This window comes from Mauremys mutica, chromosome 14 (genome assembly GCF_020497125.1).
Source record: "Mauremys mutica isolate MM-2020 ecotype Southern chromosome 14, ASM2049712v1, whole genome shotgun sequence".
In the NCBI taxonomy this organism is placed as follows: domain Eukaryota; kingdom Metazoa; phylum Chordata; order Testudines; family Geoemydidae; genus Mauremys; species Mauremys mutica.
The window spans coordinates 4,435,215-4,455,696 of NC_059085.1; the positions used below are offsets into that span (position 1 = coordinate 4,435,215).

A 20,482-nucleotide genomic window follows, 5' to 3' on the forward strand; every position below is an offset into this window, starting at 1 on the left:
CCTCGTGGCATTTTGAGCCTATTTCTCCGTGCGATGCAGCGTAAGGTTCTGTTAACGGGCCGGGGCTTTGTCAGATGTTAAACATCTCTGGCCTAAGGACAGCGGTTCTGCACCAGCCGTTGCCAGGGGTATCTGTCATTTTGTCCAGGCGAGTTCTTTGCTGCGCATGCACCGACAGGAGGTGTGGCTTTGTAAAAAAAAAAAAAAAAAAACACACACACACACACACTCTCTCTCTCTCTCTCTCACCCCCGAGTGGCAGGAAATCAGCTTAAACCTGCCAGGGCAGGAAGATCAGTGCTAACCAGCCAGTCCAGTTGACAGGCGTTGTCTCTGTGCATCCCCCTCGTGGGGCATGTGTGCTTGGAGCAGCCTCTTATGGGGTCACCCATGCTTTGCACCCCATAGCAGTGTCTCATCTGCTGTCCCTTTGGCTATTTACAGCTAGTCCATCCTCTTTTCTCTTAGAGCCAAAGACGACAGAAAGGGGTGGGATGTTGCCCTTCGCGGGCAGGAGAGTAGTCTCCTACCCTGCTGATGGGACGGGCCCAGTCAGCTAGGTCTGGTACAGCGTGTACACGTCTAGCACGCCGGGCCCTGATCGGTGACTGGGGCCGTTGGGTGCTGCTACAACATAAATAGTGGCGCTGGGGGTGCAGAGAACTGCTGTCCCGCTCATGGCAGGGATTGTGGCTATGGGAGCATGAGGAGACCGAAGGGATTCGTAGCATGTGTGGGTGTGTAACTGTTCCTTGCTGGGGCCTTTAGCCTGGCCTACAGTGCTCCAGTCTGTAGGGCTGCAGTCTAATTTCATTCTCGCTTTTGGCAGACCCTGGCGCAATGTCCCGAAGTTTGGACGTATCCCTGGATAATCCCTGGGACAAGCTTCAATCAGTGTCCGTGACTCTGTCCTCCTCCTTGGAAGGTGAGTGCACACGCTGCCTTACAGCATCTCCTGTTGCAAGTGGAGAGCGTCTTTCCTTCTCTCTGCACACCCTACATCTTACACCTGGAGATACAGGGTAAGACAGGAAGAATTGTGTGCTCACCTGCACACGCACGCAACTTGTAAGCCTTGTTACCACCATCACACTTGAAATTGCACACTCACTTTTGCACACACAGTTCTTAAAACGAGGCCCATGCTGTGTGTGCATGCAGGGGATGGTGATGGTTTTCAGGAAGGTGCAGCCTGGATCTCTTTGATACATTCAGGTGCCTGTTGTTTGTGTGTGATTGCATTTGCCAGTCCACCCATCTGCATGCACCAAGGGTGATAGACCTTATCTCCCCCATAAATGGCTGATTTGCCCTTGCACAGTATTGGTGGTGCCTGTATTATGGTCGTGCCTAGGGAGCACCGAAGATCACCCCATTGTGCTAGATGCTGGATAGACACAGTAATAGGCAGACAAAGGCTGGGGGGCGGAGGATAACAGACAGCGTGTAACAATGAGATCAGTGACAAGCTGTAGTAGTGCCACCACTTGGGTTTGGTTTCATTGTTCTGGGAGGGGTTGGGTTGGGACGAGATCAGCTAAATGGAAAAACACCAGAAGGGAGAGGGGGTCGGACGGGCGGGGCAGCCTGTACGGCAGGCAGAGACTCTGACGCAAACAGCCAGTCAGCACAGAGGAGAGAATGCCCAGTAGAACCTGGATAAGACACTTGGAGGACACCTCCGATAGCCAAGGGTTGCTGTGGCAGAACCTTCTCCTGCCAGCTTTGCTATCTTTGGCCCCTCTGGATAGTTCCCCTTTCGAATTGTCCTTCCCCAGCTGCCTCCCCAGCCCCGGGCAGGTGGGACAGGCTCTGCCCATGCTGCTGTCTCCTGCCCTCTTCCACGGGGAAAGTTGTATTTTGTTCTCTTTTGTCAGAGAAGTCCATTATCCAGCCCAGCCTGCCAAGCACACAAGAGGCCCAGCTGCCCAACTCCACAGAGGAGGCGGCCATCACGCAGCCTGACAGCAACACCCCAGATTTCTTGGAGCCTTCCTGCCAGCAGTCCCCTTGTAGCCTAGCCCAGGATGAACCAGCGGAGACTGTATCCCCATCACTGCTGTCCTTCAGCAGTACATGTCCCCCAGAGGCTGCCAGTCAAGGAACAGCTGCTGCCACGTTCCAGAGGGCACCTGATGTGGATAAACACCCTGATGCCAGCCATGACATCCCCTGCGGCCAGCCATCTGCAGCTTTCCAAACCAATCTGTGTCCTTGCTCTCCTGCGCTTCCCATTTTGGGCAGCATCAACAGCAGAGCAGCACCCCCTGCAAATGGAGGGCAGGCTGAGCCTGGTGGCACAGCGTCCCTCCCAGACGTGGAGAACAGCAGTCTGGCAAGCTCTGAATGGGACACGGAGCTGGGGGGCGGAGCTGGGGGAAAAGATCTGTCCAGGAGCAGGCAGCACAGGGTGACGAAGAGAAAGCTGCTGGTGGATGACAGCAAGGCCCACGGCGAGGTTTTGGCCAACCCAGGCAAAACCCATCAGAGAGCACAGAGGAAACCTCCCCATGCAGATGTGCCCATGGGGGACGAGCGCTGCATGGACGCCAATGTAGTGGGCCAGAACCCAGGTGTGGAGCTGGTGAGTGCTCAGAGAGCCAAGAAGAGCAGGCTGGAGCAGGCCGGGCCAGCTCAGGAGCCTGCACTGCCCAGGGACCCGGAGGGGCTGCCAGGAAGGGAGAATGAGAGAGCAGCAGTTGGGAGTGTGGCTGCGTCTGGGTCAGGCCAGCACAGAGCCCAGGAGCAGGTAAAGATTCACAGGCTCATTGTCATTTCTTAGTTTTGTCTCTGTGTCCCACAATCTGAGGAGGTTGTGAAGGCTGGACTATAACAGCGTTTAAAAGGGAACTGGATAAATTCATGGAGGTTAAGTCCATAAATGGCTATTAGCCAGGCTGGGTAAGGAATGGTGTCCCTAGCCTCTGTTTGTCAGAGGGTGGAGATGGATGGCAGGAGAGAGATCACTTGATCATTGCCTGTTAGGTTCACTCCCTCTGGGGCACCTGGCATTGGCCACTGTCGGCAGACAGATACTGGGCTAGATGGACCTTTGGTCTGACCCGTTCTTATGTAAGTCCCATCTCCGGGCCCCAAGGCCCTGCCTTCCAGCTGAGAAGAAAAGGGAAGGGCTCCCTCTGAAGGCTGGGCCTGAGCTTTCTGCCCCTGCAGCAGTCCTGCTCCAGGAGCGAGGGGTCTGCATGGCAGCCCACGTCTGCCAGGGGACTGTCCTCTGTCAGGCACTTCCCAGCAGCAGCCATTGCTCCTGTGCCAGACCGTAGACAGCCATGTCCATGGTGGGAAGAGCCTGTTGTGACCAGGTGGCTGGGGAAAGGGGAGGCTGAAGCCACATGCAGCAGGAGTTGGAGGAGCTAGTCAGAGCACAGGGGTGAGAGTACAGAGAACACTCTCCAGCACTTGCTACAAGCCATCTCCTGGGTCCCCAGATGGGGACTGGGTCCTAAACAGCCGGGGGAGGGATAGCTCAGTGGTTTGAGCATTGGCCTGCTAAACCCAGGGTTGTGAGTTCAATCCTTGAGGGGCCCATTTAGGGGACTGGTGTAAAAATCTGTCTGGGGATTGGTCCTGCTTTGAGCAGGGGGTTGGACTAGATACCTCCTGAGGTCCCTTCCAACCCTGAGATTCTATGAAATCCTCTAGCTCCCTAAGTAAGTAACCCAGAGAGGCCCTACCATGCGGCACTTGCTGAATTAGGCTCAATCTTACAGCACAAGGCCCCCTCGAAAGGGATCAGTCATTTTTCAGGGGACCTCTCCTTAAGGTTAGTTTCTGTTTCGGGAGGCTTCCACTCCAGGGCTACGCCAAGCACTCAGGGTAACTCAGATTTCCAAGAGAATCCCCCGCTCCTGCCTGCTGGCTTGCCCAGAGCTCTAGTCCTTTCCGTGGGGACATCTAGTGCTGTGGTTCCACAGAGTAAACATGCATGAAACCAGCTTCTCTGAGCCAGGAGAGCTACATCCGGAGCCCTGCAGGGGCTGGGGATGTTTTTCAGCTGTAATGTTTAATACAGATTGAGCTGAATTGTCTTCCTTCCCTCCAGAAGTATGTGAAAACAACCCCACTTCAATACACCTACAAGGCCCCAACACCGGATCTCTGTGCCCGAGTGAACTCCACCAGGTCGGTGTGGTGCGTGGGTCTCCCAGACTGGGCACACCCCAGCTAAGTGGTTTCTCAAATTCCCTTTGCACCTCATTTAAAATGAGAGCAAAAATGAACTCCTCCCATAGGCTGCTCTGCGTCCTGTCCAAAGCATCGGCACGGCTCCAGAGACCCTACTGCCGGTACAGCTGGAGGAGAGAGCTGCGCCAGTCCCCCTTAGATTTCACTCCCGTCCGCCAGCTCCCTCTGATAACAGCAGCACGGCACTGCAGCCCAAGCTGTCAGGGAGTGACATTTGTGTAGCCCCGACAAACACAACCTGTGGGTCTCTGGCCATGCAGTTACTGACACTGCGTCCCCACTGCTTCACTAGGCTCTCAAACCAAGCCAGTGTGGCTCACCCTGTAATCCAGAGATTGATCCTGGCCCTCTCCCCTCTCGGTGGCAAGTAGAACCGGAGCTCTAACCCGTGTTGCCTCACTGAGAAAGCTAATCACCCTTGATTTGGCTCTTCAGTACACAGCTTAATTCCTCCCACCTGCAGTGTTCCCCTGCCCACCACTTCCCTTCCACCCTGGCCATACTCAGTCCCTTGTTCCCTTCTCCCCTCCCTGCCGGCTGGCAGTCCCAGCTCCTGGCCAGCTCTAGTAAAGGCAGCCAGGCTGACTCCTGGCTTGAGCTGCTCTTACAGCCCTTGGACCCTTGTCAAAGCAGCTACAGAGAAGCAGCAGCACATGCCCAGCCGCTTTGGGGACCACCAGTCAGTGCGGTGTGGAGCACAGCTGCTCTGGGGGTCTCCCTCGGCAGAATACATCATCGTTCTGGATGGCAGCTGAGCCCTGCAGCAGCTAGGCCCCGCAGTTGCAGAGCGACCGTCCCATTCTCACTCGTGCTCATGTTTTGGTTCCCAGGATCTCGAAGGCGATGCTGCGATGGGCCTGCTGGGTGATCACCAAAGCTGAGCAGCCCTGAGCGAAGGCCTGGTGGAGTTCCAATGTGCTGTACATAGGTTCTCCTGTTCTTGTTCATGGCTTACCCGAAGGGACGAGCATGGAACGGTGTGACTCGATAGCCATGCAGAGTGGGGCCAAAAGGAAGGTCCGTTGGCACTCATTACCCAAAAGGCACCTCCAGTCCCAATGACTCCTGCCCAGCCTCTTGGAATAGCTACAGTGGCGTATGCTGGGAGTCCCCTGCCACGGTGGGGGCAGCCGAAGGGCTGTGGCTGCTGCATGGAAGCAGCATGCAGGAGCCGTCACTGGTACCGTGTGACACAGAGACTGACTCTCCTGCTTGGCTGCGAAGGGCAACTGGGTTTTTCCCTGTGCTCCACGGAGAAGGGCTGGTGTAGGGAACGTCGAGTAGACACAAGTCATCCTGGCAGCTGGATACCTTGCTGTGGGATATTCTGCTCTCCCTCCTCCCTACACTCACCTCTTCAGGACGTTAAACCCCAGCTGGAAAGCAACGCCCTGTCTCGCACACCAGCCCGGTCTGTTATTTGTCAAGGAATGCAATGAGCTGGGATAGGAGCAGGCACCTACCACAGCACACGCAGAGCACCTGTGAGCAAGGGGCTTGCTACAGCTCCTTACAACCTGCAGCTTCCCTTAACTGGGCTAATGCCCCAGCCCCAGGCTCCAGCCAGAGGAGTTCCATCTTGTAGCAGAGGTAGCCTTCCTTATCCGCAGCAGCGCACCCCTCTACCAATTGCAGCTCTGGAGTCAATGCACTAGTTTGGTCTTTTAATGCTTAGTTTGATTAGATTCCTGCTCCGTTTGTTACAAAATATTTCATATGGTTTATGCTTTGGAAATGAAAAATAAAGAGTGTCTATTTTTAAATACACGGCTCTGCTAGAATCTCCTCATCCCCCCTCACAAACGACAGGTGCGGCAGGGGCATGCTGCCGAGCTGGAGGGAGAATCCAGAGACGGTGCCCTTCGCTCTGCCGTGTGTGGGCCTAGCTGAGCCACGGTCAGGTATTGTCGTCAGAGGAGGGGGGACAGCTGTGGATGGGAAATAGCAGGGCTAAGGGAAGTCTTGTTGCCTTAGGATAGTGGTTCCCAAACTGGGGGAGGGGGAGGTGTGGAGAAACAGGGGGGGGATGCGGAGAGGGAATGCCCCACCCCCACCCCTAGCTGTACCTCTGGTCTCAGCCCCTGGCTCCCAGCCCGGCTGCACCACTGGACCTGGCAGCAGCCCTGATTCCCACCCGTGGCTTGGGGGACCACATGGATTGGGAGGGGGGGGAGTGATGTAAAAAGTTTGGGGACCACTGCCTTCGGCTGTGAGCCTGGGGACAGAATCACTTGAGTTTTGACTACAGAATTTTGCTCCAGACTCTCTTTCAATTACATTGAATAGATTCTAGCCTTTGTGCCGGTGACAAAAAAACCCTCACCCAAGACCCAGATGTGACTGAGCCGTAAAGGCTGCAGCCAGCCTGAACCAGGAGCATGACAGGTCTGAACAGCTCCATTCTTCGCAGCAGCTTGATGACATCAGAGCCTCCCAGCAGCTTCAATGTACCTATTTCCCAGCAGCTCACCTTAGCAAACACGAGTTCCTGTGCATAAGCAACCCCCACCCCCACACCTTGTCCAGCTGCCTTAAACCTGCTGCTGCCTTCCCAGCAGTTGCTCAGTTTCAGTACCCAGTTCTGCAGCACACTGAAATGATGGGGCAGCCTGAAATACATGCAGCAGCAGGAGCAACACCACAGGGAGCTGCACTGCTTCGATTAGTCATGTTCACATTTTAATCAAACCCTCCAGATTTGTTTTTTCAACTGACTGAGTGGTGCCACAGACTTTCCAGCCTGCCACGGTGGAGCAGCGCAGAGCACGGGGCCATCGTGCACAGAGCACAGGGCTGTCCCTTCAGCCCAAACTCCTGTTGCTGGCAGTGGAGGATCTGCTTGAGTAAGATCGGCAGGATCGTGGAGACAGGTTAAACCAAGCCGATGGCCTGCACCCAGACTAATGGTTGGAGGGGAACGACCCATTCTGGCCCCCAGAAGAGGCAGATTGTTCTGTATTGAGTAGGTTTGGATGCGAGTGCCACACCCTGCCTGCAAATCACCTAATTCAGCCCTGTTGCTCTGGGACTGTACAATGCAAGGCAAGTCCCCATGTATGGCAAACACGCCCAAGCCACTGGCCCACGCCTGCTGTTGCTGCATACTTAATAGCTGTGCATGCATCCAAAGAGCCACATGCTCCAGGAAAAGCTTAGGCTGGTGGCAGCCAGCTACTGGCTTTTGACAGCTCGGTTTTAGCCAGCTGGAGCTTGTGTAAAGCCAGCTGGGCGCAGTATGAGACCAGCGGAGGGTAATGGGAGCTGGAAAGGGGGTCCTCTCGTAGATCGGTCAGGAAGTGGTAGCAGGCCCCGGTCTGTCCCCGTTTCCATAGGAAGCCCTGGTGTTCTACACCTGGGAGCAGCGAAGGGAGGGGGAACAGGCTGGGGGCTTCCTCCCCCATCTCCCCACAGGTGCTTGAGCTGCTGTTGCAAATCATAACCCTTCAGCTTGCACTCGGTCGCAGTGTTTTATTGGAAATGACAGCGGGCCGCAGCCCCCACTAACTCATTGTCCCTGGGGGGCTGCTGGCAGGCCTGGAGCCGCTGCTCTTTGGTGTATGGCTGTTCGGTGCATTTTCAACCGGTGGCTCCACGGCTTGCGGCTGCTCCCCCTGCAGTTCGGCTGTGGCCCTGTGCTCGTCCTGTGGCAGCGTGTCTGGGGAAGGGGCCACAGACGCAGCATTAGCGAGGATCACAACAGCATTACTAAAGGTGCCTCCGTAGGGCAACAAAGGGAGCCGCAGCTCAGTCGGAGGGGAGGGGCCTGACTGGCTGTTTAGCCTCTGTGCACCTGGCCCCGTAGGGCCAGATTCTCCCCCTTTACACCAGTGTAACTGCACTGGCCTCAGGGTGGCCACACCCACCTTACATGAGATGGGGTGAGAGCAGGATCAGGCCCAGGGCAGCACGCAGGTGTAGGGAAGAGGAGTGGACTGGGCCTGCGGGGAGGCCAGGCAAACGCCAGCCCCGTTTTTGCCCCAGCAGGAGGTGCTGGGGCAATGCCGAAGGGGAAAGGGCTCTGAGTTGGTGCAGGTGCCATGCCCTGTGCCCAGGCTGTAGGTTAGCCCGTCCTTACCCTGCAGTGCTGCCGGGGCGCTGGGCGTGCTGCTCCCCGCCACGTCCACCACGGAGTTGGGCTTAGGCTTCCGTTTCAGGACTGGCGAGCGCTGCAGGCGCAGGGGGATTTTTACACCTGGAGGAAACGCAAGCAGTGTAACGTTACCAGCTGGGGGGGCAGGGTGGAGGTGGCACTGGTGGGGAACAGGTCCTGTGCAAGAGCCTGGGCCACCTCTATGGGAAGTTGGCTCCAACCCCTTCTTGGAGCTCACAGGCAGAGCGTGGCAGACTTGAAGGGGTGTGCGGGGTGAGTGTGCGCGCGTGTAACCCATGTGCCTAATAGGGAGATATCTCTCTAAGATGGGGGGGTAGGAGTGAACTGTGTCTGGGTCATTGTTCCTATGGGGAACTAGGAAGTGGGCGGGCAGAGCCCACCCACTGCTAAAGGACCCTCCTCCCAGCCTAAGGGGAGGATCCACAGGGCCTGGAAACCAAATAATTCCAGGGGACAACTAATGAGATAACAGGGACGGGAGTGAGCTCAAAGGGTCAAATGAAGGGAACCCGATGGGGACACCGATCAGAGAACCCCGACAGCGCCCACTGCTCCTCGAAGGCGTCAAGGGAGCCAGCGGACACCGCCCAGAGGAACTCTGCCCGGATGCGTGAACGGACGGAGGAGCGGAAATAGGCCCCACAGTCACAGGAGACCCCGTCGGCCAACCCCCTCTCCCTGGTTGCACAGATGGCCGTTTTAGCCAGGCCCAGGCGGAGGTTGACCAGGAGGTCCCGTGACTTGGTGGGGCCACGGATGGGGAGTGCATTAATGAAAAGGTGAGGGGAAAAGTGCAACCAAAATCTTAACAAAATATTTGTGAGGAGCCGGAATAGGGGCTGCAGCCTGGCACACTCCAAGTAAATGTGCGCCAGGATTTCCCCCATGCCACAAAAGGGGCAGGTGTCCAGGACGGGTAAACTGCACCAAGTACACGCCTGTGCTCCCGGCCCCATGAAGGAGCCGCCAGCTGATATCCCCAGCGGGGTGAGTGTGCACGTGTAACCCGTGTGCCTAAGAGGGCCATAGCTCTTTAAGGTGGGGGGGTCGGAGTGAGCTGTGTCTGGGTCATTGTTGCTAGGCAGATTAAGCACTCCAGATCCAGAAGCTTCTGGAATTGGGTGTAGTAGATTTGGGCCTGTTCCCTGTTGCTGGGGTCAGACTCCCTGAGGGTGAGCAGTCGGGGCAGGTGCTTTGCAGAAGGCCACGTGCCCTGGGGGAGTCGGGAGAAGCTGAGCCCGGGGGCAGGCTGCTGTCCCGAACTCTGAAGCAGGGGTTCTCACACTGGGGGTTGGGACCCCTCAGGGGGTCGTGAAGTTAGTACATGGGGGGGGTCCACGAGCTGTCAGCCTCCACCCCAAACCCGCTTTGTGTCCAGCATTTATAATGGTGTCAAATATAGCAAAAGTGTTTTTAATTTATAAGGGGGGTCGCACCCAGAGGCTGCTGTGTGAAGGGGTCACCAGTACAAAAGTTAGAACCGCTGCTCTGAAGCATTTTGCAGCAGGTTAGTGATATTGTGAACCCTCTAAGCGGGAAGCCTGGGCAATGCTACTATAGCCCAGGGAAACTGGGAGGGAAAATCACTTCTGTTCTAATTTGTACGCTTTGAATATTGTTTTGATTTTAGCCAAACTGTTCTAGTTACATTATCTCAACTAGTCTGAGTCACCAACTGTTCTTTAAGTGCAATAACGGGGAAAGAGTCATTTCTATTTGCTGTCTAAGTTTTGTATTTTCTTGTAACAAGGTTTTCTTTAACACTAGACAGGTAACTGAGTGGTTGGTTAATCAGTCAGCTGAGTGGCTAACAGGGATTTCAGCAGAGGAAGAGTCTGCCTGGATTCCAGCTGAAGATCCCTACAGGCAAGTGGAGGGAAGATGTTGTTTTAGACTCAGCAGACTGTCTCGATTTGGTGATCAAAGACTAACTGAGACTTAGGGGAACTTTCAGTTTCTTCTCACTGTCTTTCTGTGGGGACTGAACTGTTTAGATTTTCATTTGTTTTCTTTATGCTTATGTATAACGGTGAAGGTAATGGCTGAGATTATAACATAGCCATGGCATGTTGTTGTAAAAATTAGATTATTATTTTTCTTTATCATAAGATTTTATAAAGTTATTTAATTAAATTCATTCCTTTAGTTTCCTTTGGATTTGAATGTGGGGAGGTTGACCCTGTGTGATCCTTGCTGAAAAACCTTAGAGACTAGGGTGACCAGACAGCCCAATAAAATCGGGACCGTCCCGATATTTAGGTCTTTGTCCCGCGTCCCGACCGATCTTTGGTCAGGACGCAGTTTGTCCCGATATTTCGTTCCGCCAGCAGCACTCGCCTTTTTTATTTATTTATTTTGCTGCTCTGCCGGCAGCACTCGGCTCCCTGCCCGCCCTCGTTGCTCTGGCGGCAGCACTCGGCTCCCTGCCCGCCCCTTGCTGCTCTGGCGGCAGCACTCGGCTCCCTGCCCGCCCTTGCTGCTCTGGCGGCAGCACTCGGCTCCCTGCCCGCCCTTGCTGCTCTGGCGGCAGCACTCGGCTCCCTGCCCGCCCTTGCTGCTCTGGCGGCAGCACTCGGCTCCCTCCGGCCCCTCGCTGCTCCTTTTTTGTTTTTTCCCACTCCGCTGGCGGACCCCGCCATGTGTCCCGATAGTTTCTCCCTATTAGAGACTGAACTCTGGGTCTCCAGCTACTTTCTATGGGAGTTGGGTTTTTTGTAGGCACTGGAGAAGGGTAATGACGTGAACTCTAGCCCACCCAAAGGTTACAATTGCTCACCCTCAGGGAGTGTGACCCCATCAACAGGGAACCTATGGGAGCAGACCCAAAACCGCACACCCAATTCCAGGATGTGGAGTGCTTAATCTGCCTAGCAACAGTGATGTTCACCGGAGGAAGGAGACCTAAGCCCTGAGGTAAGTGGGGAAATGGGATACCAGGAGGAAGCACGAGCAGGAGAGCACAAGAGGGGAGGACTCCTGTCTCAGACCGAGAAAGCAGGACAATCAGCGAGTTATCTTAAGTGCCTATACACAAATGCAAGAAGCCTGGGAAACAAACAGGGAGAACGGGAAGTCCTGGCACAGTCAAGGAATTATGATGCGATTGGAATAACAGAGACTTGGTGGGATAACTCACATGACTGGAGCACTGTCATGGATGGATATAAACTGTTCAGGAAGGACAGCCAGGGCAGAAAAGGTGGGGGAGTTGCGTTGTATGTAAGGGAGCAGTATGACTGCTCAGAGCTCCAGTATGAAACTGCAGAAAAACCTGAGAGTCTCTGGATTAAGTTTAGAAGTGTGAGCAACAAGGAGATGTTGTGGTGGGAGTCTGCTACAGACCACCAGACTAGGGGGATGAGGTGGACGAGGCTTTATTCCAGCAACTAGCAGAAGTTACTAGATCGCAGGCCCTGGTTCTCATGGGAGACTTCAATCACCCCTGATAGATATCTGCTGGGTGAGCAATACAGCAGTGCACAGAGAATCCAGGAAGTTTTTGGAAAGTGTAGGGGACAATTTGCTTGTGCAAGTGCTGGAGGAACCAACTAGGGGCAGAGCTCTTCTCGATCTGCTGCTCACAAAAAGAGAAGAATTACTAGGGGAACCTGGGAGGCAGTGACCATGAGATGGTTGAGTTCAGGATCCTGTTACAAGGAAGAAAGGAGAGCAGCAGAATACGGACCCTGGACTTCAGGAAAACAGACTTTGACTCCCTCAGGGAACTGATGGGCAGGATCCCCTGGGAGAATAATATGAGGGGGAAAGGAGTCCAGGAGAGCTGGCTGTATTTTAAAGAATCCTTATTGAGGTTGCAGGAACAAACCATCCCGATGTGTAGAAAGAATAGAAATGTGGCAGGAGACCAGCTTGGCTTAACAGTGAAATCCTTGCTGATCTTAAACACAAAAAGGAAGCGGAAGAATGGACAAATGACCAGGGAGGAGTATAAAAGTATTGCTCAGGCATGCAGGAGTGAAATCAGGAAGGCCAAATCACACTTGGAGTTGCAGCTAGCCGGAGATGTTAGGAGTAACAAGAAGGGTTTCTTCAGGTATGTTAGCAACAAGAAGAAAGTCAAGGAAAGTGTGGGCCCCTTGCTGAATGAGGGAGGGAACCTAGTGACAGAGGATGTGGAAAAAGCTAATGTACTCAATGCTTTTTTTGCCTCTGTCTTCACGAACAAGGTCAGCTCCCAGACAGCTGCACTGGGCAGCACAGCATGGGGAGGAGGTGACCAGCCCTCTGTGGAGAAAGAAGTGGTTCGGGACTATTTAGAAAAACTGGACAAGCACAAGTCCATGGGGCCGGATGCGCTGCATCCGAGGGTGCTAAAGGAGTTGGCGGATGTGATCGCAGAGCCATTGGCCATTATCTTTGAAAACTCATGGCGATCGGGGGAGGTCCCAGATAACTGGAAAAAGGCTAATGTAGTGCCCATCTTTAAAAAAGAGGAGGAGGAGGATCCGGGGAACTACAGGCCAGTCAGCCTTACCTCAGTCCTTGGAAAAATCATGGAGCAGGTCCTCAAGGAATCAATTCTAAAGCACTTAGAGAAGAGGAAAGTGATCAGGAACAGTCAGCATGGATTCACCAAGGGCAAGTTATGCCTGACTAACCTAACTGCCTTCTATGAGGAGATAACTGGCTCTGTGGATGAGGGGAAAGCAGTGGACATGTTATTCCTTGACTTTAGCAAAGCTTTTGATACGATCTCCCACAGTATTCTTGCCAGCAAGTTAAAGTAGTATGGGCTGGATGAATGGACTATAACGTGGATAGAAAGCTGGCTAGATCGTCGGGCTCAATGGGTCGGGATCAACGGCTCCATGTCTAGTTGGCAGCCGGTATCAAGTGGAGTGCCCCAAGGGTCGGTGCTGGGGCCGGTTTTATTCAATATCTTCATTAACGATCTGGAGGATGGTGTGGACTGCACCCTTAGCAAGTTTGCAGATGACACTAAACTGGGAGGAGTGGTTGATACGCTGGAGGGTAGGGATAGGATACAGAGGGACCTAGACAAATTAGAGGATTGGGCCAAAAGAAACCTGATGAGGTTCAAGAACAAGTGCAGAGTCCTGCTCTTAGGACGGAAGAATCCCATGCACTGCTACAGACTAGGGACCGAATGGCTGGGCAGCAGTTCTGCAGAAAGGGACCTAGGGGTTATGGTGGACGAGAAGCGGGATATGAGTCAACAGTGCGCCCTTGTTGCCAAGAAGGCTAACAGCATTTTGGGCTGTATAAGTAGGGGCACTGCCAGCAGATCGAGGGATGTGATCATTCCCCTCTATTCAGCGCTGGTGAGGCCTCATTTGGAGTACTGTGTCCAGTTTTGGGCCCCACACTACAAGAAGGATGTGGAAAAATTGGAAAGAGTCCAGCGGAAGACAACAAAAATGATTAGGGGGCTGGAGCACATGACTTACAAGGAGAGGCTGAGTGAACTGGGATTTTTTAGTCTGCAGAAGAGAAGAATGAGGGGGGATTTGATAGCTGCTTTCAACTACCTGAAAGGGGGTTCCAAAGAGGATGGATCTAGACTGTTCTTAGTGGTGGCAGATGACAGAACAAGGAGTAATGGTCTCAAGTTGCAGTGGGGGAGGTTTAGGTTGGATATTAGGAAAAACTTTTTCAGGAGGAAGGTGGTGAAGCACTGGAATGGGTTCCCTAGGGAGGTGGTGGAATCTCCATCCTTAGAGGTTTCTAAGGCCCCGCTTGACAAAGCCCTGCCTGGGATGATTTAGTTGGAGATTGGTCCTGCTTTGAGCAGGGGATTGGACTAGATACCTCCTGAGGTCCCTTCCAACACTGACAGTCTATGATTCTATGCTTGGGGGAAATGTTTTCTATATGTAAATAAAGAAAATGCTCCTGACTGGAAAAAAAATAATGACCCAGACACAGCTCACTCCTGCCTCCCCCAGTGGGTCTCTTGAAGAGATATCTCCCTATTAGGCACATGGGTTACACTTACAAACCAAGTGAGTGTCGCTGCTGTGCCACAGTCCACAGCATCCCTAACCCCTGCGCTGGGCGCAAGCGAGACGTCCCCTAGGCTGGGGACCTGGTCTGGCACGTTTCTTAGGGCAGCTGAGTGACTTGCTTTTTTTAAACGCACAGATTTCAGAGCTATTTTGCTCCGGGGGGATACTGGCTCGGGGCACACAGGCACACACACTTGGATAGCAGCTCTGCTGCCATAATGACTCACTCTGCCTGGGGGCAGAGGGGAAGTGCATGCTCTGTTGGGCCGTGGGGCACACAGCTACTCCAGTTTGCATTCACACAGCTAGGCACCCATGTGCACTGCTACCCTGTGGGAAAATCAGCCCCTTCTGTTTCAGGTCCAGCATGCCTCTGCCAGTTCAGGAGCGTTTCATTTAGGTGCATATGAATTACACCAGGTCAGAACCATAGGCGGGAGGGATAGCTCAGTGGTTTGAGTATTGGCCTGCTAAACCCAGGGTTGTGAGTTCAATCCTTGAGGGGGCCACTTAGGGATTGGTCCTGCTTTGAGCAAGGGGTTGGACTAGATGATCTCTTGAGGTCCCTTCCAACCCTAATAATCTATGACTCGTAGGACTGGAAGGGACCTTGAGAGGTCGTCTAGTCCAGTCCCCTGCACTCCTGGCAGGACTGAGTGTTATCTAGACCATCCCTGACAAGTGTTTGTCCAACCTGCTCTTAAAAATCTCCAATCATGGAGATTCCACAACCTCCCCAGGCACTTTATTCCAGTGCTTAACCCCACTGACAGAATGTCCAACCTAAACTGCCCTTGCTGCAATTTAAGCCCATTGCTTCTTGTCCTATCCTCATGTAGGGAGCCGACCGAGCGGCAGCTCCCAGGTGGTGCTCGCATGCCCTGGACGCACCAGGAAGAGCTCAGGCCCCAGGCGCTCCCCACACTTACTCTCCAGAGCGGCCGTGCAGCCCTGCTCCCTGAGCTGTTCTTCGTGAACGGAAATGGCACGCCTGGTGGCCACATTTTTCAGACGAGGCTTGGGTTTCAGGCAATTGTCTGAAAAGAAGAGGAGACACCGTCACAGAGAAGCAGCTGCCTGCTAGGTCACTCGACTGCTTCCAGTCCACCCTCCGGGGGATTCACCACCTGGGTCACACTAACATGGCAGTCTGGCTTTCCTCTTGCTGCGCCACAAACATTAACCCCCTCTGAGCCCGCTCCAGCTGCATGGACAAGCTGCCCCTGCGCATGGGTGGGAGCAACTAGGGAACCCACCCACTCCAATGTGTGCAAAGCAGCACTGAATCCAGCTGGCAGGGCTGCTGCTGAGGCCTTTCTGGGACCAATTCAAAGGGAGAAACAGGCAGGACACGGCCCCGAGCCACCCTGCCACCAGCCCGTCCCCATGCACCCACTGCAAACGGGTTTGGACTGCCCCTGCTGGCAACACGTGACTCTAGTCTACTCCGTGTGCAGCCAGGGACCGAGCCCAGCCCTGCTGCCTGCAGGGCCCAGCAGCTGCTCTACACACACGACTGGCACCTGGTAAATCAGGTTTCAGGTTAATTTACCTAACTTCACTTAACAGGAGTAGAAGTGGCCACCCGGGCCTGCCCTATATCCACCGTTACTGCAACCAGCCTACACCAAGGGGCTGCTGCTTTTTACGTCTGTGGTCCCTGCAGGGCCCGCCCAGCCCCAGCAGAGGGAGCTAGAGTCTACTGGGACTTGTGCAGCTCCAGAATCGTTTGCCAGCGGCCAATCCGTTAGCCCTTTGCAGAGACACTGCCGGCCCGGGTATCCCTCGGGGACACTGCGGGGACTCTGCTCCCAGGCTGCGGCTGATGGGCCAGCAGTCACCAAACCCATCATGCTCCTTATTAACTGAGCACCCGATGCCACACCAAACCCAGCAGCCCAGAGCAGCACTGAACTCCCGTGTTTCTATGCTGACGCTGAGGCAAGCTGCACCGGCTGGTTAAGTGTTTCTGGCTCAGGAGGCCAGAGTGGCACACTTCGGCGCCTGGTCTGCGCTTAAAGTGTAGGTCACAAGAGCTACCTGGCTCAGGGGTGAGAACAATCTGCATGTGTGAGCGACACAGCTCTCCTGCCCTCAGGGGTGAAAGTAACTTACAGGACTTCTGGCACTGCTGGAGTCCTGAGGGGGCGTGGCTTCATCTGGAAGAGGCGGGGCCTCTTACGATTTAAAGGCCCTGGGGCACCAGCTGTGGCTGGGAGACTCAGGGCCTTTAAATCAACCAGAGGCTCCCAGCTGAAGAGGTGGCTGGGAGCCCCCCGGGGGGGGAGAACCCCAAGTTTTGCCACGCTGGGGCCAGGATTTAAAGGGCAGCTGCGGGCAGCCCAGAGCCCTTTCAATCCCCGCCGTGGAAGCCGGTGCGGTCTGCGGCTCTTGCCGGTACAGCGTACCGGACCGGACCGGCTTACGTTCACCTCTGGCTGCCCTGCTCCTAGGAGAGAGACAGCGGGGTTCCTGGGCAACTGCTTCTATCAAGCTCACTGCCACTGCTCGAGGCGGCGGCTCTCCAGGCCGTAGCTGTCTCTGCACTACAAGCCCCGGAGCATAGCCAGGGAAGGCGAATAAGCAGCCTGTAGGCACTGCGTGGCACTGTTAGAATGGCAGGTGGGGGAGTTAGGGGCAGGGGCAGGAGCAGGGCACAACCTTGTCCCCTTTTAGTTACGGGCTCTGTCCTTGGCCGACCCAAGGCCTGGCACAAGTGAGAGACCCAGACACAGCCCAGGGGCCGGGGTGCAGGGAAAGAGGAGTACTCAAGCCCACAGGCCATCCCGCCTCTTGGCGGGTCGATGGGAGAAGAGAACCATGACCAGGAAGAATCTGGATCCAATTTGGTGGTGGTGCAACTCCCACGGACAGGCTGAGGGAAGAATTTACGTTATTGCTGGAAAGTCATTTGCCTGCCCAGCTGGAACGAGAACAGGGATTGTTACCTGCCTGCTGGAAGCAGAGCAGGACGGGCCACGGACCCACTGGGGGGCCCAGTCGCAAGTCAGCCAGGGACCAGCTGGAATGCCGGGCTGAGCCAGGAACTCCCAGCACAGGCACCTCCCTCCTCCCCAACCACACCCAGCACTCATGCGCCTTTGTGCGTGGGCTTCCCCTCTGCTGGTGCAGACCTGCTCCACCCCTCTGTCAGCCACCCTGTGCCTCCCTCACACCAGTCAGCCACACTGCACATCCCAGCCCTGTGTCAGCCCCTCCCCGATGGCTACTGGACACAGCCGTGCGCCGACAGCTCGGGTTGTGTTTACCAAGCGAGTGGGAGTGGAGCTATCCTGAGCCGGGCCTGCAGCAGGGCACCACCGGGGAGCCCTCAGCTCTGTGCCGCGGCCAGGATCTAGAACCCCAAGAGCTAGAACTCAGACACTAGAACCATGTACTTTTTAATTCACCCCCACAGCTGTCCCAGGGCTTGCCTGGTCCCACACTGCCTCAGGCTCTGCTTTAGGGCAGCACAGGCAGGCCCCAGGAACATCCCAGGACTGGCACCCCAGCCAGTTCCTGCTCCCTGAACTTCCTGACTCGGGCCCTCACCGAATGCAGAATTACGTTCTTCACTGAGCCGCCCCCAAGACGCCTCCGCTTCCTGCCCCTACGCCCCGTACCTGCAGCGACTGCATCCACGCTGTCCCTGCTAGCGCCTGCGTTGCTGATTCTCCGTGGCGCAGGGGCAGGCGTGCGCCTCCCGGGCCGGGGCAAGGTGCTGCTCCAGCTCTCTCGGACCTGCTGCTCCGCGGGGCTGCTCTGCTCTTGAAGGACAAAGGCGCGCCTGGGGGAAGAATGGAGTTCAGAACACCTGCCCTTGAGCTCGGCATTCAGCTGCTTCCCCAGGGCCTTCCAGGAGAGCCGCACGTCGCTGGGCCCGCGGCTGGGCTCGGCCGCAGCTCGGCCCCCTGCGTCGGCAGGGCCGCTTCGCGCAGACGGCTCTGAAGGGGAAAGCAAGGGAGAGACGTAAGTTGGCCCCACTCCTGGCTCAGTGGGGCAGCAGAGGGAGGCAGGCTCTGCTTTTCATGCCCTGGCCCAGCTCCAGCCTGGCTGTAGTACAGGCTGTTGTCCCAGTAATACCAGCCTCACATCTCCGACGCACGGCCCCTCGCGAGCCGGCGGGAGGAGCCTGGGGGCTGCCAGCTCCAGCCAGCCTGTACGAGCCAGCGCGGGCGGGGCTGGAGGGAGACCCAGCTGCCTGGAGCCATTGGAAAGCACAGCCCCCTTTCCAGCACCCAGTCACCACTGAACGTCACTACCCTGCCCTGCTGGAATAGCCCCTGCTCTGCCCAGCGGGACGGCAGCACACGCTCCACACACAGGCTGCGCTTGCCAAGAGAAGGGGCACAGCCTGGGCCCACTCCTGCCCCCCCGCCCCCCCCCCGCTGCCCGCACTGGCGCCTCACAGGCCCTGGTCTTTAACTCCTCTTTACTGGGAGGGGAGATTTCACTATCGTGGCCTCTAGTGCTAATGCCGGGTGAAATGGCCTTCCTGGGTTTCATGCACCACCAATACAGCCAAGTTGGTCTGGCACGGGGACACGGAGGCAGAGAAGGCTTCCCCATGGGGCAGACACCAATCCCCGGTCACAAGCTACGGGCTCTGGCCTCGGGGCACGCAGCCGAGTGCCCCCAACAAATGTGGCTGGGCTGCGGTCCACACCCAGCCCCACGGGGCATGGCTGGGGAGGAGCAATGGGGGGACCCTATTTCCCAAAGGGTGGCTTTAGCCTTTCATCCCCCAGCAGGTGGGAGCTGTGTTTGGGCTTCCAGCCTGTCCTGGCAGAGCGGGCACGGTGTCACCTGTCTGTGCCTGGCAGGGCAGGCTCTCCTCCCCCCCCACCTGGTGCTCCCAGTGGGACGGCTGGCACTGAGCGTGCTGCCCCTGCTCAGCCCACACAGCCCGTGCCTGTGCCCACGGCCGCCCCCACCCAGCCCCGGCAGGCGCCCGCGAGGAGAGACCTACCTGTGGACATGGAGTGTGTGCGAGATTTCAAGACAAGGGGAGGGGAGCCCGCTGCGCTGTCCATGATGTCTCCTGGAAACACAAACGTCCGCATTCAGGGAGCAGCACTGACAGCTCCACCCCCCCCCCCACACCCACTTGTGGGGTTGAGCCCAAGGAAGGATCAGTGAAGCCGCTGGGCTGAAAGCAACTGCCTGCCCTGCTCTGACAGGGCCTCTAGAAATGGGCTCTGTGCTTAACAGCCACCAGGGCCCCACAGCCAGCTGGCTCTGTTTAGCGGTAAGACGTGAGGGTCCCTGCAGGCTCCCCTGGGATGGGAGTAGGGTTGCCAACCCTCCAGGTTTGGCCTGGGTCTCCCGGAATCGGCATCGATCGCCCGGTGACTATTGAAAGCAAGCCGGGAGATTTGAATAGGATATTTTAAGAAAATGACATGATGTCATGTTGGGAAAAAAAATCTCCCAGAATAACTTCAGTCCGAGTTGGCAACCCTAGATGTGAGCCAAGCCAGGCTCTTGCCTCTCACACATTGGTCCCAGTAGTAAAGAGCCTGCAGCGCCCCCTCCACCCACACAATCTCCCTACACACACACACACCCGGTCGGTCATCAGTGGCTTTGCAAAGAGTAACCGCAGGGTAGCAAACAATTCTGTTCTTGCTCCAGGAAAGGAAATGGCCTCCAGCGCCCCGCCCGTGCCTGGGCTGGCCCTGCTGGGCTGACACGCGTAATCTTAGCACTTGTCTGTATGAGACGTTGGGATGCAGCAAGCTCGGGTATCACTAGACAGCCACTAGCTACTCCCCACTAGAGTGAGCTGACCCCCCCCCACATCCAGGGCCGCCCAGCGGATTCCGGGAGGCCCGGGGTCTTCGGCGGCGGGGGGCCCCGCTTCGGCGGTAAGTTGGCGGTGGGGGGTCCTTCCGTTCTGGGCCCCCCCCGCCGCCGAATTACCGCCGAAGCGGGACCCGCCGCTGAAGTGCAGCCCCCACCACAGGTCTTCGGGGCACTTCGGTGGCGGGTCCCGGAATGGAAGGATCCCCGCCCCCCGCTGCCAAATTACGGCCGAAGACCCGGCTGCACTCCGGCGGCGGGTCCCGCTTCGGCAGTAATTCGGCGGCGGGGGGGTCCTTCTGTCCCGGAGAGGAAGGACCCCCGGCCAGCGAAGACCGGGAGCGAAGAAGCTCCGGGGGCCTGGGCCCCGCAAGAGTTT

The 20,482-nt window shown here is 56.2% G+C and overlaps 2 protein-coding genes across 18 annotated transcripts in view; one reads left to right on the top strand and one right to left on the bottom strand.

Annotated features, from left to right (window-relative positions):
• The window catches only part of ACD (ACD shelterin complex subunit and telomerase recruitment factor), a 38,353-nt gene extending 32,385 nt beyond the window's left edge, over positions 1 to 5,968 (top strand). For 4 of the 7 annotated variants that reach the window (XM_044986869.1, XM_044986867.1, XM_044986871.1 and 1 more), the window contains 4 exons: positions 830 to 925; positions 1,878 to 2,749; positions 4,061 to 4,140; positions 5,034 to 5,968. In XM_044986869.1, coding sequence (XP_044842804.1) covers positions 830 to 925; positions 1,878 to 2,749; positions 4,061 to 4,140; positions 5,034 to 5,094 — 1,109 coding nt within the window. In that variant the 3' untranslated portion in view covers positions 5,095 to 5,968. The remainder of the gene's footprint in view (positions 1 to 829; positions 926 to 1,877; positions 2,750 to 4,060; positions 4,141 to 5,033) is intronic. The other 3 variants (XM_044986873.1, XM_044986874.1, XM_044986868.1) reach the window with 3 other exon arrangements.
• Positions 5,969 to 6,730: 762 nt separating this feature from the next.
• CARMIL2 (capping protein regulator and myosin 1 linker 2) overlaps positions 6,731 to 20,482 on the bottom strand; it is a 130,936-nt gene continuing 117,184 nt past the window's right edge. For 9 of the 11 annotated variants that reach the window (XM_044986858.1, XM_044986864.1, XM_044986860.1 and 6 more), the window contains 5 exons: positions 19,271 to 19,342; positions 17,925 to 18,245; positions 15,231 to 15,338; positions 8,279 to 8,395; positions 6,731 to 7,858 (listed from right to left, as the gene is read on the bottom strand). In XM_044986858.1, the coding sequence (XP_044842793.1) occupies positions 7,704 to 7,858; positions 8,279 to 8,395; positions 15,231 to 15,338; positions 17,925 to 18,245; positions 19,271 to 19,342 (773 nt within the window). In that variant the 3' untranslated portion in view covers positions 6,731 to 7,703. Of the gene's footprint in view, positions 7,859 to 8,278; positions 8,396 to 15,230; positions 15,339 to 17,924; positions 18,246 to 19,270; positions 19,343 to 20,482 lie in introns of those variants that run through there. The other 2 variants (XM_044986866.1, XR_006573382.1) reach the window with 2 other exon arrangements.